The sequence below is a fragment of the Lutra lutra genome, chromosome 4 (genome assembly GCF_902655055.1).
Source record: "Lutra lutra chromosome 4, mLutLut1.2, whole genome shotgun sequence".
Lineage (NCBI taxonomy): Eukaryota > Metazoa > Chordata > Mammalia > Carnivora > Mustelidae > Lutra > Lutra lutra.
In genome coordinates, this window is record NC_062281.1 from 156102925 (window position 1) to 156121950 (window position 19026).

General features: G+C 37.8%; 1 protein-coding gene and 1 pseudogene across 2 annotated transcripts in view; both read left to right on the forward strand.

Annotated features, from left to right (window-relative positions):
* Positions 1 to 19026, forward strand: part of NRDC (nardilysin convertase) — a 108911-nt gene that overhangs the window by 18927 nt on the left and 70958 nt on the right. For both annotated transcript variants that reach the window (XM_047727120.1, XM_047727121.1), the window contains exon 2: positions 16108 to 16435. In XM_047727120.1, the coding sequence (XP_047583076.1) occupies positions 16108 to 16435 (328 nt within the window). The remainder of the gene's footprint in view (positions 1 to 16107; positions 16436 to 19026) is intronic.
* On the forward strand, positions 9734 to 10149 carry LOC125099140 (non-histone chromosomal protein HMG-14-like; annotated as a pseudogene).

Here is a 19026-nt window from a genome sequence, read left to right on the forward strand (position 1 = left end):
AAGCCTCTGCCTTTGGCTCAGGTCATGATCTCAGGGTCCTGGGATCGAACGAGCCCCCACATCAGGCTCTCTGCTCAGCAGGGAGCCTGCTTCCCCCTCTCTCTGCCTGCCTCTCTGCCTACTTGTGATCTCTGTCTGTCAAATAAATAAATAAAATCTTTAAAAAAAAAAGGTAGCTTATTAAGGAACAAATAAAAATGTGTGGGTGTATACTTTATTATAGAGAGAACAATACCGTACTCTTGATTCTTAGATATGGTTTGAAAAATCTACTTTGGTCTTTTGTGTCAGTTTAGGAGCAATGGGAGAATGAAACCGAATAAAGGAGGACAGATTAAGCTAGAGGAAGAGAAGTTTTCTTAGAGAAAGACCAACATCTTATATACATATAAATATTTGAGGCTACATGGTTTGGGGGGGAAGTAGCAACCAAGTTGTGTAATTACAAAGTTAGCACCCAGGTATCCTCTTCTGACCTAAAATGATTTAGCACTATCTATCTAGGCCTAGAAATAGCAATTTAAGGCTGGAACCTATGTCACTGTTTTCTCTCTGTATATGAAAATGAGGTCTTGAAGGCTATATAGTATGCCGTGTAATGGCTGGCTATAGGATAATTTATTCGCACATTCCTCTGTGGACAGTTGGGTGATTTCCAGTTTTCTCTGTCAAACGTTGCTTCAGTGAACACTGGACATATCTTTGTACATGTATGTGAATATTTCCATGAGATACCTAGAAATGAAATTACTGGGTTAAAGGTATGCAGAGTTTACATTTAAAACTCTTGTTTTTCTTCTTGTATTTCTTCTTGAGATGTTTGTATACCTTTTTAAAACCTGTTTTCATTGGTTTTCTTTCTTTGCTCATTAATGTGAAAGAACTTTTATATATTGTTAATCTTTTCTCTCAGTGCAGGCATACCTTATTTTACTGTGCTTTGCTTTATTGCACCTCATCGCTACTGCATATTTTTTTACAAATTGAAGGTTTGTGGTTATTGTTTGTCAAGCAAGTCTGTCAGCACCATTTTCTAGCAAATGCTCCTCTGTGTCTTGGTAATTCTCACAGTATTTCAGACTTTTTCATTATTATTATATTATGGTGGTCTGTGGTCAGTTATCTTTGATGTTACTATTGTAATTGTTTGAGAATGCCACAAAGTGCGGCCATAAAAGATGGCAAGCTTAGTCGATGAATGTTGTGTGCATTCTGATTGGTCCACTGACTAGTCATTCCCCATCTCATCTCCTCCCACTTGGGCTTTCCTGATCCCTGAGATACAACAATATTGAAATTAGGTCAGTTAATACCTCTACAGTAAGTGTACAAGTTAAAGGAGGAGCCATGTCTCTCACTTTAAATCAAAAGCTAGAAACAATTAATTTTAGTTACTGAAAGCTAGACTTCTTGAGCCAAGTTGTGAATGCAATAAAAGTACTACTTCAGCAAATACACAAATGATAAGAATGATAAGAAAGCAAAAACAGCCTGTTATGTAGAAAATTTGAGTGTTCTGGATAGAACATTTTTTCCTTAAATCAGAGCCTAATCCAGAACAAGGCCCTAACTCTCTTCAGTTTTATAAAGGCTGAGAGAGGTGAGGAAGCTGCAAAAGAAAATTTTGAAGTTAGCAGAGGTTGGTTTATGAGGTTTAAAGAAAGAAGCTGTCTCCATAAGATAAAAGTGCAAGGTGAAGGGGCGCCTGGTGGCTCAGTTAGTTAAGTATCTGCCTTCTACATGATCCCCGGGTCCTGTGATTGAGCCCTGTGTCATTGTCCAGGCTCCCTGCCCAGCAGGGGAGTCTGCTTCTCTCTTTCCTTCTGTCTCTCCCTCTGCTTGTGCTTTCTCTTTCTCTCACTCTCTTTCAAACAAACAAACAAACAGATACATACATACATTCATACCTGAAAAAAAAAAGTACAAGATGAAGCAGCAAGATGTAGAAGCTGCAACAAGTTATCCAGAAGATCCAGTTTAGAGAATTAAGGAAGGTGGCTACACTAAACAACAGATTTTCAGTGTAAATGAAATAGCCTTCTATTGGAAGAAGATGCTATTTAGGACTTTTATAGCTAGAGAGGAGGAGTCAGTGCCTGGCTTCAAAGGACAGGCTGACTCATGTTAGGAGCTAAAGGAAGCTGTTGATTCTAAATTGAGGCCAGTTCTCAGTTACCTTTCTGAAAATCCTAGGTCCCTTAAGAATTAATGCTTAATCTGCTCTGCCTCTGCCCTATAAATAGAACAACAAAGCCTGGACGATAGCATATCTATTTACAACATGGCTTACTGAATATTTAAACCTACTGTTGAGATTTACTGCTTAGAAAAAAATTTTTCTTTAATATTACTGTTTACTGGCAATGCACTTGGTCACCTAAGAGCTCTGATGCAGATGTACAATGAGATGAATGTTGTTTTCATGCCTGCTAACACAGCGTCCATTCTGCAGCCCATGTATCAAGGAGTAATTTTGACTTGTAAGCTTTATTTAACAAATGAATTTTCTAAGGCTATAACTACCATAGGTAGTGATTCGTCTGATGGATCTGGGCAAAGTAAATTGAAAACCTTCTGGAAAGGATTCACTATTCTAGATGTCATTGAGAACATTTGTGATTCATGGGAAGAGGTTAAACTACCTTGCAAATACAAGAGCAGGAGTTTGGAAGAAGTTGATTCCAGCTCTCACGGATGACTTTGAGGGATTTAAGATTTCTGTGGAGGAAGGAACTGCAGATAGGGTGGAAAGAGGAAGAGAACGAGAAGTGGAGCTTGAAGGTGGGACTGCATTGCTGCCACCTCATGATAAAACCTGAATGGATAAGGAGTTGCTTCTTATGGATGAACAAAGAAAGTGGTTTCTTTTTTTTAGTATATGTGCTGTCGAAGCGAGCACAGGAAAGTGGTTTCTTGACATAGACTGTACTCCTGGTGAAGATGCTGTGAAGATTGCTGAAAGGACAACACAGGATTTAGAAAATCGTAAAAACTTAGTTGGTAAAGCCCCAGCAGGGTTTGAGAAGATTAACTCTTAATTTTGAGAGAAATTCTGTGGATAAAATGCTATCAAAGAGCATTGTGTGCTATAGAGAAATGGTTTGTGAAAGGAAGAGTCAGTTGGTGCAGAGACAACTTCATTGTTGTCTTACTTTAAGAAATTGCCTCAGCTAACCCACCCTCCAGCAACCACTACCCTCATCAGGCAGAAGCCATGGACATTAAAGCAAGACCTTCCACCAGCAAAAAGATTATGCCTCACTGAAAGCTTGGGTGATAATTACCATTTTTTAGCAATAAAGTACTTTTAAATTAAGGTATGTACTTTTTTTTTTAGATATAATAATAGATAACAGTATACGGTAAACATTAAGTTATATACACAGGGAAAAAGTTCATTTGACTCGCTTTATTGTATTTGTTTCATTGTGGCAGTCTGGAACTGAACCTACAGTATCTTTGAGATATGCCTATATACAGTTTGCTCTTTGGTTTTGTTTATGATGCTTTGTTTTAGAAAAGTTTTAAATCAGAATATAGTAAAATGTTTCCTTTTTTTTTTTCCCTTTATAAACTTCTGGATTTTGTGTCTTGTTGAGCGGATTTACTTCACCCCAATATTTGAACAAGATTTCCTCTTAAATACTTAAAAATACTTTTAGAACATTTTTTCCTTTTAGCTCTGTAATCTCTCTGAAATTTATGTGTTGAGTTTAAGGAAGTAGATTTGGTTTTTTTTTGTTCCCCTCAAGCAAATTTTCCTGTTGTTTCAGCATCATTAATCATAAATGGTGTTGCAACAGTATTATAAACATTGGTGTTTCTAGAATGTCCTTTCATGGATCTTTAAATGTTCCTGTACCAGTATACAGTTTGGTTTCAGTTGATTTAAAAATCATATTTTTATAAAAGTGGTAAGGCCATGTCCCCTCATTGTTTTCTGTTTTTAAAATGTTCTTGCCATTTATGTGATTCTTCTCGACATGAATTTTGGAATCAGTGTGCATGTCATGATCCACAAAAAATCTTGTTTTTTTTTTTTTTTTTAATTGGAATCACCTTGAATTTAGAGATTCATTTGGGAGAGGAATTTATATCTTTACAATATTGGGTGTTTCCATTCAACAGCATGGTGTGACTAGTCAGGTCTTCTATTTTTGTCTGTAGTTTTCTCGTTTTCCTCATGTTGATTGTGTCGAGTAATAGTGAAGAGGATGGGCTCTAGTGCCACGCAACTTAGGTTTAGTCTCTGCTAAGCTTGGGCAAATGAAAACAACCCGTTTTGGGTTTCAGTTTCCTCATCCATGAAATGGGAGTAATAACTCATCGGGGTTATTGTGAGGATGAAATGGTTAAGACTTGTAAGTGCACATATTTAATATATTAGTTATGTTAATAAGTGAATATTTAGGTATTTTATAGTTTCTGTTGTCTTGTGAATAGGATCTCATATTTAAATCTCATTTTAGGGGCCACTGGGGGACTCAGTGGGTTAAAGCCTCTGCCTTCGACTCAGGTCATAGTCTCAAGGTCCTGGGATCAAGCCCCTCATTGGGCTCTGTGCTCAGTGGGGAGCCTGCTTCCTCCTCTCTCTGCCTGCCTCTCTGCCTATTCGTGATTTATACATCGAATAAATAAGTAAAATCTTAAAAAAAATCTCATTTTAATAGGTTATGTTTGGTATATCGAAAAGTTAATGATTTTTTTGTTTATAGTTCTTGATTTGAATACTTTGCTGAACTGTTTAGTATTAATATTTTTTTTTCATTTTTCTAAATTATATTCTCTACATAATCATTTATTTTGCAATGAATTGTTTTAGCTTTCAATATTTTTCCGTATTTATTTACATTTTGGATAATTTTCATTGACTAGGACTTACAAGTCAATGTTGAATAGAAGTGATGATAAAGAGCATTTTTTTCCATGACACTTTAAATGGATTTGATGTTGATTTATAAAAATTAGCCCTCTATAAAGCTAAGGGCTTTGTGTGTTATTTTATTAATTAGTGGGTTTTGGATTTTTATTAAATTACTTTTATTATACAAATGATTAATATTTTTATTACAAAAGATTGGAAAAGTATAGAAATTATGAGTATGCAGAAATTATAAATCATGGAAGTTCTTTTCATTGTTGCTCTACCTTTATTCCTCTCTCTGTATATGACTGTTACATTTGATTTCTGTCCTTTTAATTCTTCTGTGATACTGTTAGGTGTTAGATTTTCATTTAGCAGATATTAAGTACCTATCATGTATCAGGCATCAACCTTCTTTTGTTCATTCAACAAATATTTCTTAAATGTTTCCTAAGTGCCAAACAATGTCTCTGGTGCTGTGGTATGTCTGTGAAGAAAAAGAATTGCTCTGCCCTCAGAGCTAATATTTTAAAGGTGCAGACAAGAGAAAGGAAGGGAAGGAGGAAGGAAGGAAGGAGCCAAGTATTGATAAATGGTGTGAAAAAAGTTAAGACAGATTTGCAACGAGGTAGATGGAACTAGAGAAAGTCAATTATCATATAATCTCTCTGATATGAGGAACTTGAGAGGCAGGGTAGGGAGTTGGGCAGTAGGGAAGGAAAAAATGAAGCCAGATGGGATCAGGAAGGAGACAAACCATAAAAGAGACACTTAATCTCACAAAACAAACTGAGGGTTGCTGGGGGTGGGGGGGTAGGGAGAGAGTGATTGGGTTATGGACATTGGGGAGGGTATGTGCTATGGTGAGTGCTGTGAAGTGGGTAAACCTCTTGATTCACAGACCTGTACCCCTGGGACAAACAATACATTATATGTTAATAAAAATAATTAAAAAAATATTGAAAAAAAAGTTAAGGCAGGATAAAAGAGGATAGAGAATGGGGTGCTGTTTTATTTTATTATTTTAAAAAATATCTACTTTTTAAGAAGATTTATTTATTTATTTTAGAAAGAGAGCACATGCAAGTAGGGGGCAAGGCAGAGGAAGAGAGAGAGAGAGAAAATCTCAAGCAGACTCTGTGCTGAGCATGGAGCCCAACGAAGGGCTCAGCCCCACAACCCTGAGACTATGAACTGAGCCAAAAACAAGAGTTGAGTGCTTAACCAATGGAGTCACCCAGGCACCCTGTGTCTTCTAATAATTTCTGAAAATTTCTGATTTGCTAACAGTGTCTTTTTCTATTTTCTGAGTCTGTCATGATTTTATTCTCAAAACCAAAACAAAATAGAACCACAAAAATTTTTTGTTATTTACATGTGATTTTTGTTTTGAAAGTAGACAAATCTGTATGTTCAGTCTTGCATCTTTTTTTTTTAAAGATTTTATTTATTTATTTGACAGAGAGAGATCACAAGTAGGCAGAGAGGCAGGCAGAGAGAGAGGAGGAAGCAGGCTCCTTGTTGAGCAGAGAGCCTGATGCGCGGGGCTTGATTCTGGGACCCTGTGTATATACTCATTGTGTATATATGCCACATCTACCTTATCCATTATCCATAATCCTTTCATCCATTGATGGGTATTTGTGTTGTTTCCATATCTTGGCTCTTATCAATAATGCTGGAATAAGCATAGGAAATAGGCATAGGTGGAAATGCTGAATCACATGGTAGATCTATTTTTAATTTTTTGAGGAATCTCCACATTGTTTTTCATAGTAGTTGGACCAGTTTATATTCCTTCCAGCAATGTTTAAGGGTTTTCTTTTCACCACATTCTCACCAGCTCCTGTTGTCTCTTGTCTTCTTCATGATAGCTATTCTAACAGGTGTGAGTTAATATCTTATTGTGGTTTGGATTTGTATTTCCTGGATAACTCTGATGTTGAGCATCTTTTCATGCGTCTTTTGGTCATTTTGATGTTCACTTTGGAAAAGTGTCTCTTGAATTCTTCCCAATTTTTAACTCATTGTTTTTGTTGTTAATTAATTTGACTGTTCTTTATGTATTTTGGATATTAACTCCTTACCTAATATGTGGTCTGTAAAAATTTTCTCCTCTAGGTTGTCTTTCATATTGTTGTTTCGTGGGCTATATAGACCTTGGGTTTGATGTAGTTCCATTGTTTTTTTTTTTTTTTTTTTAAGGATTTGTTTATTTATTTGACAGACAGAGATCACAAGTAGGCAGAGAGGCAGGCAGAGAGAGAGGAGAAAGCAGGCTCCCCGCTGAGCAGAGAGCCCGATATGGGGCTCGATCCCAGGACCCTGGGATCATGACCTGAGCCGAAGGCAGAGGCTTTAATCCACTGAGCCGCCCAGGCACCCCTGCTCTTTTTTTCTTAAGATTTTCTTTATTTATTTGAGAGAGAGAGACATGCAAAGAGGGGAGGTGTAGAGGGAGAAGGAGAACCAGATTCTCTGCTGAGCAGGGAGCCTGACACAGGGCTTGATCCAGGACTCTGGGATCATGACTTGAGCCAAATGCAGGTGTGGTACTTAACAGGTGCCCCTCTAAGTTCTTAAAACATGGGTTTATTGCTATAAACTGTCCTGTAAGAACTGTTTTTGCTGTGTCCCACAATATTTGATATGTTGTATTTCCATTTTCATTTGTGTTGGGGTATCTTTTTTCTCTTTTGATTTTTCCTTTGATCTAATTGTTTAGATATGTCTTTTTTAGTTTCCTCATATTTGTAGATCTTCTCACTTTCCTTTTGTTGTCAATGCCTAGTTTCATACCATTGTGGTCAGAGAAGATACTTGGTATGATTTCAGTCTCAAATTTGGTAAGATTTGTTTTGTAGCCTATCATAAAACCTATCCTGGAAAATGTTCTGTGTGCACTTGAGAAGACTATATTTTGCTGCTCTTGGATGGAATGTTCTGTATGTCTATTAAGTACATTTTTTAAAATAGATTTTATTTATGTATTTGTCTGAGAGAGAGTGAGAGAGAGAGGGAAAGCACTAGCAGGGAGAGTGGCAGGGAGAGGGAGAAGCAGGCTGCCTGCTAAGCAGGAGCCTGACATAGGGCTCCATCCCAGGACCCTGGGATCATGACTAGAGCTGGAGGCAGACACTTAACTGATTCAGTCACCCAGGCACCCTAATACATTTGTTCTTAAGTGTGGTTCAATTCCAATATTTCCTGTTGATTTTCCGTCTGGACGATCTACTCATTGTTGATAGTAGGGTATTGAATTCTCCTATAATTATTTTTTTATAAGATTTTATTTATTTATTTGACAGAGATTACAAGTGGGCAGAGACGCAGGCAGAGGGAGACAGGAGGAAGCAGGCTCCCCGTTGAGCAGAGAGCCCGATGTGGGGCTGGATTGCAGGACCCTGGGATCATGACCTGAGCTGAAGGCAGAGGCTTTAACCCACTGAGCCACCCAGGCGCCCCTCTCCTATAATTATTGTATTGTCTAATTTTCCCTTAAGATTTGTTGTTATTTGCCCGATTTTGTGGAGCCAACAAAAACAAGGCTGTACCAATCTCGAGTCTAGCCCTGACATAAGTGCAGCCATCTTGATGTACCAGATTATCACAAAATATTTCTTGGGTTCTGACCTACTTAGGTTAGCACTTTAAACAATTCCTCTTTCCTTTAATGATTGATTTAAACCCCTGGCTCAGCTGCCTCTGTCTTTCATAACTCCCCTATACATTCCCCAACTGATCAATGTTGACCTGAGTAGGTAGGGACAACTCTATGCCCCTACTCAGCAGGAAGAAGTTATAGAAGATGAGACCTTCTACCTTCAACAACCTTAAAGATTTAAGGGTCAAAATTGTTCAGGGGGAAACGTGGAGGCTGAGAAAATCAAGGCCATCCCACCTCAGGTTTAGCCTTAGCGTAAGTACAGCCATCTCAGACCCCTGTGCCCAAGGGCTAAACTTTCCCCTACTTTGCTTTAGTTCCAGGAAGCCCCACCCTCCTTTAGTTCCAGGAAGCCCCACCCTCCTTTAGTAACAGGAACCCATAAATACCCCTGCCTTAACTAAGCTCGGGGTCCAAGTCCCTACTCCCCTGTGTCTGGTATACTTGGGCCCAAGCTTAAGCTTGTCGAATAAACCCTCGTGTGATTGCATCGGTGCTTGGCTCCTTGGTGGTCTCTCGGACATGAAAACTCGGGCACAACAATATATTTTGTTGCTTGAGCAACAAAATGTTGGGCAACAAAATATGTTGGGAGCATATATATTTATGATTGTTATATCTTCTTGATGAACTGACACCTTTATCATTATATAATGACTTTATTTTGAAGTCCATTTTGTCTGATGAAAGTATGGTTATGCCTGCCTTCTTTTGGATTCACTTTGAACCTATGTGGGTTTTGTTTTGGTTTTTGTTTTTTAACCTACATGTGTCTTTAGAGCTGAAATGAGTCTCCTGTAGGCAGCAAATTTGTTTTTGTTTTTTTAAATCCATTCAGCCACTTTGTGCCTTTTGATTGATGAGTTTATTCCGTTACCTTTAGGAGGGTTATTGTAAGAATTTACTACTTCATCTCATTTATTGCCTTCTGGTTGTTTTGTTTCTCCATTGTTTATTTTTCCTTCTGTTTTGGGCTACCTTTTTAAGTTGGTGGTTTTCCATGGCGATTTGTTCAGTCTCTCCTTTTCTTATGTTTGTGTCTCTGCCATAGATTTTTGCTTTGTCGTTATCATGAGGTTTACATAAAACATTTCATAGATAGGGCTGGAGGAGTGGCAGTGGCCAGGCAGCTCAGCTTCAAGAGAGATTTCTGCCCCTGTGGCTGCAGGCACCTTGTGCAGCCTCCCCCCACAACCCCCGCTGTGATGCTCTAGAGGAAGGTCAGCTTCACTGAGGGAGTGGCAAAGGAGAAAGAAGTCCAAGAGCATCATTGAGTGGCAAAGGAGAAGCCTAAGAGGTCATTGAGGTTGTCAGGTAAACCTGCTCCTGCAAAAGTGGAAACAAAGCCAAAAAAGGATCAGAAAAGGATAAATCTTCAGACAAAAAAAAAGTGCAGATAAAGGGGAAAGGGGGAGCAAAGGGAAAACAGGCTGAAGTGGCTAACCAAAAATGAAAAGGAGTCTTACCTGCACAAAATGGAGAAAGTGAAAATGAGAAGAGTCCGGCCCTGGATGAAGCAGGAGAAAAAGAAGCCAAGTCAGATTGGTATCATTCATATACCATGTCTTATCACTGGTCCCGGTATCCCTTCTTCTACAATCCAGAGGAATATATTTTTTAAAATATTTACTTGAAAGAGAGAGAGAGAGAAAGAGAACATGTGCACATGTTTGTCAGGGGTAGGGACAGAGGGAGAGAATCTTCAAGCAGACTCCCCACTGAGCAAGGAGAGTTTATGGAGGGATGGGTCTCATGACCTATGAGATCATGACCTCAGCCAAGCCTTAGAGTTGAAGAGTCCAAAGCTTAACTGACCCAGAGCCACCCAGGCTCCCCTAGAGGAATATTTTTATCAACTATTTTATAAATGCAAGTTTTTTTAATAGCCCTAGAAATCTTTTTAGGGAGGAGGGACTCTCACGTCATCCTTTTTTTTTTGACAGAGATCAAGTAGGCAGAGAGGCAGGCGGGAGGTGGGGGGCGGGGAGCAGGCTCCCTGCTGAGCAGAAAGCCCCATGTGGCGGGGGGGGGGGGGGGGGGGTGGGTGGGGGTGGGGGGTGCTGGATCCTAGGACCCTGGGATCATGACCGGAGCTGAAGGCAGAGGCTTTAACCCACTGAGCCACCCAGGCGCCCTGTCATCATCCCATTTTTAAAGTGTAAATGCTTTTTTTTTTTTCCCCCTTAAGGAGCTGAAATCATTTGCTGGTTGCTTATTTTTTGGTATAACCAAAATAGTGGGATATTGAATGTGGGAGGCCTTGATTGTCTTGGGTATCAGCTCAACGTTCCATAGATGGGGTATTTTTTATATACTATAATACCAAACATACTAAATGGCAATTTGGGGTCATTTGTGCACTTAGTATGTCTTGAACATTTTAAATTACTTCTCAGCCCCCTGTTGTTTTTGGTAGAATTGTTTTCTAAGTCTTGATCTTAGCTTTCCCTGTAAGAATTTTGTGTACTCTGTAACATCTTGGTTGTGGTAGTTCAGTTTTTCTAGTAACTTTGTTAATATGCTGTGCAAGATTGAAAATTTGAGTATGTAGTGTATATGATATTAAATTGTGAATTAATGGTACTTAACAATGTAACAGTGTATCAACATGTGAAGATATTGGTATTTGATATACTGTTAAGGAAAATTAGCTTCCAGATTTTAAGCTGGCAGGTCACTGGAATAACTCTTGGAAAAGAATCACAACTACATGATTTTTTAGATTTCTGTTACATATGTTAAGAATTGTACAAATTGAAATGTCTGTCTTCAGAACAACCAATAAAAACTTACTTAGGAATGAAAAAATATTTCATAGATAAAAATAGTACTTTTTCTTCTGGTACCAGTTTATCTTCATTTGTCTATAAAGATTCCATCATTTTACTGTTCCCTTTTTATATATTTGATAGCACAAATTACCTCTTTTTATGCTGTGATTTTTTTTTTACTTAGTTGTAATAGCTGTAGTTATTTTTATGCTCTTTTCCTTTAATTTTTATGTTATAATTAAGAGTTTAACATATTCTAAGAAAGAATTGTAGTTTTTTAATTCTTCATATCACCTTTAGTTATAATTTAGTGTACTTATGTCTTTTTGTCAGCTTGAAGAGGTCCTTTGGACATTTAAGGCAGGTCTAGTGGGTCTCATGGTGGTAAACTGCCTTAGCTTTTTGTCTGGGAAAGCCTTTTACTTCTCTTTCATATCTAGAGGATAACTTCAGCAGAGTATTCTCGGCTGACAGTTTTTATTTTTCAACATTTTGAATATGTAATTCCATTCTCTCCTGGTCTATAGATTTTCTGCTGATAGCCAAATGTGGGTTCCTTTGTAGGTTGTCCTTCTTTTCCCATAGCTACATTAAAACAAAATTTTTTTCATTTTTGACTTTTAGCAGTTTTACTATTTTAAAAAAATTTTAAAAAATTTTTATTTATTTATTTGACAGACAAGAGATCACAAGTAGGCAGAGAGAGAGGAGGAAGCAGGCTCCCCGCGGAGCAGAGAGCCTGATGTGGGGCTCGATTCCAGGACTCTGGGATCATGACCTGAGCCAAAAGCAGAGGCTTTAACCCACTGAGCCACCCAGGCACCCCTTTAAAAATATTTTTAATAAAGATTCTATTTTTTATTTTTTTAAGATTTTATTTATTTTTTTATTTATTAGAGAGAGAGAGAATGAGAGTGAGGGACCATGAAAGGGAAGGTCAGAGGGAGAAGCAGCCCCTCCCCAGCGGGGAGCCCAACGTGGGCCTAGATGCCAGGGACTCCAGGATCATGACCTGAGCTGAAGGCAGTTGCTCAACCAACCGAGCCACCCAGGCACCCAAAAAAGTTTTTATTTTTTTAAGTAACTGCTACACCAAACATGGGGCTTGATCTCACAACCCTGAGATCAAGTGTCACATGCTCTGTATTGACTGAACCAGCCAGGTGCCCCTCAACAGATTTAATATAATGTGTTTTGGAGAAGGTCTTTTTGCATTGAGATAATAAGGTGTTCTTTTGACTTTGTGGACTTGTATATCCAGTCCTTTTCCAGATTTGGGAAGTTGTCATCTTTTATTTTGTTAAATAAACTCATTGCTACCTACATTCTTTCCTCTTTTTCTGGAATATCCATTATTCTTTTTTTTTTTTAATTTTTTTTAATTTATTTTCAGCGTAACAGTATTCATTGTTTTTGCACCACACCCAGTGCCCCATGCAATCCATGCCCTCTCCAATACCCGCCACCTGGTTCCCCTAACCTCCCAACCCCCACCCCTTCAGACCCCTCAGATTGTTTTTCAGAGTCCATAGTCTCTCATGGTTCACCTCTCCTTCCAATTTCCCTCAACTTCCTTCTCCTCTCTAACTCCCCTTGTCCTCCATGCTATTTGTTATGCTCCACAAATAAGTGAAACCATATGATAATTGACTCTCTCTGCTTGACTGATTTCACTCAGCATAATCTCTTCCAGTCCCATCCATGTTGCTACAAAAGTTGGGTATTCATCCTTTCTGATGGAGGCATAATACTCCATAGTGTATATGGACCACATCTTGCTTATCCATTCGTCCGTTGAAGGGCATCTTGGTTCTTTCCACAGTTTGGCGACCGTGGCCATTGCTGCTATAAACATTGGGGTACAGATGGCCCTTCTTTTCACTCCATCTGTATCTTTGGGGTAAATACCCAGTAGTGCAATGGCAGGGTCATAGGGAAGCTCTATTTTTAATTTCTTGAGGAATCTCCACACTGTTCTCCAAAGTGGCTGCACCAACTTGCATTCCCACCAACAGTGTAAGAGGGTTCCTAAAATTTGTATGGAATCAGAAGAGACCCCGTATCGCTAAAGAAATGTTGAAAAACAAAAATAAAACTGGGGGCATCACGTTACCTATCTCAAGCTTTACTACAAAGCTGTGATCACCAAGACAGCATGGTACTGGCATAAAAACAAACACATAGACCAGTGGAACAGAGTAGAAAGCCCAGATATGGACCCTCAACTCTATGGTCAAATAATCTTCGACAAAACAGGAAAAAATATACAGTGGAAAAAAAACAGTCTCTTCAATAAATGGTGCTGGGAAAACTGGACAGCTATATGTAGAAGAATGAAACTTGACCATTCTCTTACACCGTACACAAAGATAAACTCAAAATGGATAAAAGACCTCAACGTGAGACAGGAATCCATCAGAATCCTAGAGGAGAATATAGGCAGTAACCTCTTCGATATCAGCCACAGCAACTTCTTTCAAGATATGTCTCCAAAGGCAAAGGAAACAAAAGCGAAAATGAACTTTTGGGACTTCATCAAAATCAAAAGCTTCTGCACAGCAAAGGAAACAGTCAACAAAACAAAGTGGAAACCCACGGAATGGGAGAAGATATTTGCAAATGACAGTACAGACAAAAGGTTGATATCCAGGATCTATAAAGAACTCCTCAAACTCAACACATGCAAAACAGACAATCATAAAAATGGGCAGAAGATATGAACAGACACTTCTCCAATGAAGACATACAAATGGCTATCAGACACATGAAGAAATGTTCATCATCAGTAGCCATCAGGGAGATTCAAATTAAAACCACATTGAGATACCACCTTACACCAGTTAGAATGGCCAAAATTAGCAAGACAGGAAACAACATGTGTTGGAAGGGATGTGGAGAAAGGGGAACCCTCCATTATTCTTATGTTGGCTTTTCTAATGAAGTTTAATAGTTTCCACTGGGTTTCTTAATTTTTAAAAAATCTTAGTTCTCTCTTCTTTTCCACCAGAATCATTTCTAGATTCCTATCTTCCAGCTTGTTAATTCTGTCTTCCAACTCTGTGCCCAATTTCTAGTGCATTCTTATACCTGATTTATTGATTTATTTGGCTCTGGAATTTTTTTTATTTTTTAGAATTTCAGTCTCTTTGGTAAAGTACTCCTTATGTTCCTTCATTTTCTTTCTGAGATTATTGTATTGCCTCAGTTTTTTGTAGCTTGTTGAGTTTCTTTATATTTTGAATTCTTTATCAGATAGATTGCAATATTCCATGTCTTTGGGTTCAGTTGCTAGAAAACTGTCATTTCCTTTTTGTGATAAAATGCTTTTTGATGGTGTTTGATGAAAAGTGCTTCTGCTGCAGCATGTAAGTAGCAAACACCTTGTTTAGGCAAGGTTTTGTTTACTTTGATTTTAACAGTTTAACGGGCTGGTAAATTAGGAGCCTTCTTTTTGTTTTCCAGAAGGTGGCACTAGAGTACACCAGAGATAATTTAGAGAGAAGGGAGGGAGGGAGGGAGGGAGGAAGGTTGGAAGGAAGGAAGGAAGGAAGGAAGGAAGGAAGGAAGGAAGTTTATACTTGGCATTTGAGGCTTTGGGTATCCCCACAGCCTGGTAGGAGAATCCTCCAGGAGTCTGTGGGTGGTCTCTTTGCCTAAACCCAGGACCCACAACAGGAGACATTCTCTTTCAGTTCTGGTTGTTTGCCTACTTTCCTTTCCTTCCCTGCAATCATTGCTGTTACTCCTCAGTGCAGTGAGTCCCTCCAGCTCCAGAATTTGCCGTCTGGCACACCTCCACCCACCACCTTGACTCTCTACTTCTGCCAGAAACATTGTGCTGTTCTTTTGCTGGACGTGCTGACACTGGCTCCCACAGCTTCTCCATGGCCCATTCTACCCACTTTGAGTTACATGAATGGATGTCTCAGGTTTCCTGGTTTGCTGTGCAGATGTAGTTTTTTTCAGCTGTGGAAGTCCAATTAGTTGTAAATGAAAGGGAAGAGAAAAAAGGAACAACTCACTGAGCTGTAGTTCATTATGAACTACAAATGACCTATGTAGGTCATTTCCAAACTTTTTTCATCTTGAAGGCTCAAGTTAAATGTACCTTGCTTTAAGGGCTTTCCGTATTGCTTCCTTCATTCTAACATTCCATGTTTAGCTCTATCATTCTGGATCGTACTGGCTTAATTGAATCATATTTTACTAGACAGTGAATGATAATCTTTTTTCTGCTAGGCTACTAGTCGGTGGGATTTAGTTTTCTTTGAGATGTAGTCACTTTTTTTAAGTCCTTAAAGGAGTTCTGGAAGCTGGTATAAAATATCAAATACATTGTACCAAAGGGAAGGAACAGAGTTTACATATATGAGATTTTGCTTTAATATTTAAGCTGACCTGGCTGCTCTGTGTATTGAGTGATATGCTTCTGTTAGGTTGAGTCTTCTGGAATGGTAAAATATTTGTAAAGTACTTATAAATTAAAGAAATAGTAAGGGAGGCTGAGTTGTGTGCTTGTTATCTGTTTAAGTTCTAAAATGTGGTTTTTGAACAGGTAAATGTATTTTCATAGTTCAGAATCAAAAAGACAGCGAAGTGTCTCTTTTCTATTTAGTTACTCCAGAAACTGATTAGCTTTTGAGGTTTCCCCTGTGAAGAAACAGCCAGTTTTATTAACGTAAACAGTGTTGAGGGTGTGTGTATGTATATGTACTTTTTTTTTTTGTTCTGCTAAGATGATCATTTGTGTTGGTGTGTGTAAAGAGTAGCTGACTCAAAATGTTTTGTGATTTTTTTTCTTTCTTTAGATACATCAAATTGCGGAATGGCTTGCAGGCACTTTTGATTTCAGACCTAAGTAATATGGAAGGTAAAACAGGAGATGCAACAGATGATGAAGAAGAAGAAGAAGAGGAGGAAGAAGAGGAAGATGATGACGATGATGATGACGATGACGACGATGATGATGATGAGGATTCTGGAGCTGAAATAGAAGATGATGAAGAGGGTTTTGATGATGAAGAGGAGTTTGATGATGATGATGAACATGATGATGATGATCTTGATACTGAGGATAATGAATTAGAAGAATTAGAAGAGAGGGCAGAAGCCAGAAAGAAAACCACTGAAAAACAGGTGTGAATCATGTCTATAATTATGTCTTTTTCTAATTTGGGAATTCTTTGGGATAATTCCTAAACTCATGTTTTATTTCTTAGTGTCAAAAAGTAAGTGTATATTCATTTTTTGATCTTCAGTAAAGATCTATTTTATATGAAAATAATATTTTAAAAACATTTTGCTCTGATTATGAGTATAAAAACTTATAGAAATGGATGGAAAATTAAAAAAAACATAAAAATCACTCATAATCATAGCTCTCAAAAGTAGTCACTGGTAATATTTGAGGATTTGTATTATTCTTAGCATGGAGTAGAGGGATAAGAGAGCATATAACCTTTGGAGAGACTGGAAAAAGAAAAGAACAAGGTAGTATAGAATTCTCACCTGGACCTATGGTTCTGAGAGTCCTCATGGGTAATTTCTGCTTAGTAATTTCATGTGTTTTTATCTCTTTTTATGGGAAAGCACCAAGTAATTTGGAGGAATTGAAATAAAAATGGTCAGTTGAGCTTCAAGTAATATATATAGTTGACTGTTGAACAGTGTGGGGTTTGGGGTACCAACCTCCTGTGCAGTTGAAAATCCTTGCATAACCTTTGATTTCCCCTAAATTTTTTTAAAAAGATTTTATTATTTATTTGACAGACAGAGATCACAAGTAGGCAGAGGTAGAGAGAGAGAGGAGGAAGCAGGCTCCCTGCTGAGCAGAGATCCCTATGTGGGGCTCAATCCCAGGACCCTGGGATCATGACCTGAGCCGAAGGCAGAGGCTTTAACCCACTGAGCCACCCAGGTGCCCCTGATTTCCCCTAAAATTTAACTACTAATAGCTTGCTGTTCCCTGGAAGACTTGCTGATAGATAGTTGATTCACACATAGTTTTTAAAAAATATATTTTATTTATTTATTTGAGACCAGGTATAGGACAGATAGAATGAACAGGGCAGGGGAGCAGAGAGGGAGGGAGAAGCAGGCTCTCCACTGAGCAGGGACCCCGATATGGGGCTCCATCCCAGAACCCTAGGATCATGACCTGAGCTGAAGGCAGATGCTTAACATTGAGCCACCCAGGCACTCTGATTATTTTGTATGTTATATGTATTATATGTTATATGTATTATGTACTGTATTCTTATAATAAAGTGAGCTAGAGAAAAGAAAACATTATGAAGAAAATCATAAGTAAAAGAAAATACATTTACAATGTTGTATTTATTAAAAAACATCCAAGTTAAATGGGCTTGAGTAGTTCAAACCTGTGTTGTTTAAGGGCTAAGTATAATAACGATAAATAAATATAGCAATAGGGCTTGATAAGGAGAATTTCCCCTCTCTGGACATCTTTTGACGAATACCTCCATTTTATAGTAGGGAGCACCTATATTAGAGGATAATATATTTTGGAGACATTACAGTGGAATTGATCAGCTAATGTTTGTTAAAACTAGTTTCTTGACTATCGATAATACATTCAACATGACATAGTCAATATACAAATGAAATTAAATTCTTATTATTAAGACTAAAATCTAGATGTCAAACATACTATAAGGTGGTCAGCCCTCAGAGATATAAAGATGTGAAAATACAGGTAGTAGATATTTTATGAATAAATCCTTTTGTGGATAGTCAATCTTCCTGGAAAAATTACTTTCTTAAAGAAGATTGTACCAGTTTTTACACTAAGTTGTTGGGGGAATTGGATCACGTTTTTAAGAATCTATTTGCCCCTTGCTATATATATTATGAATGATGCCTGTTTTGGGGTAACATGATAGGACAAGTGGTTTTAGTTGGAAAACTTTAGGAATAAAAATGAAAATACTGAAAAGAAATAATTGATACTCTATATTAAGGTCTTTATAAATAAATCTGGAACTGATACATTAACTTAATTTAAAATAGACCTCATAATTCCAAATAGAGCAATAAAAGAAAGGAAGAAATGATAAAAGTTACAGAGTAGAAAGAACATCCACAGTCAGGAAACCTGAGTTCTAATTCTGGCTCTGTTTCTATCTGGATGGTTTTATGCCTTTTCATTTTCTCATTTCTAAAACAAAAAAATTAGATTATTTACATAATTTTTTTAAAGGTTTTTTTTTTTTTTTTCAGAGTAGTCTCTCTACCCAATGTGGGGCTTGAAATTACTTGATCTTGGGATCAAGAGTTGCATGATCTACTGGCTGAGCCAGCCAGGTGTCCCTAGATTATATACATAATTTTTAAGGTCAATTTTAGCTCTAAAACTGATTATGTCATAACTTCATAACTGAATATTTCCTGTCTGAAAGTTTCTGTACGTATCCATTAATTACTTTTCCCATGCTTTGAACTTCTTTATGTCTTCAGTCAACTGATAAGCAAAACTCTAGGGTTAAATTAAAAGCTTGTTTTGACAGCCAGTTTTATTGTCAAGATGTAATAAAATACCTTAGATTTATGTAGCAGTTGTGAACCCCTTTGACAAATGAAGATGTGCATCCAGTATTTTGGTACCCCTTTTTATTTTGCTTAGGTGGATCAAACTCTATAAATGTTTCCCTTTTCTAGAGCATCAAGATCAGATTATAGTGATCATTTAAAAATGGCTTAAAGCTGCC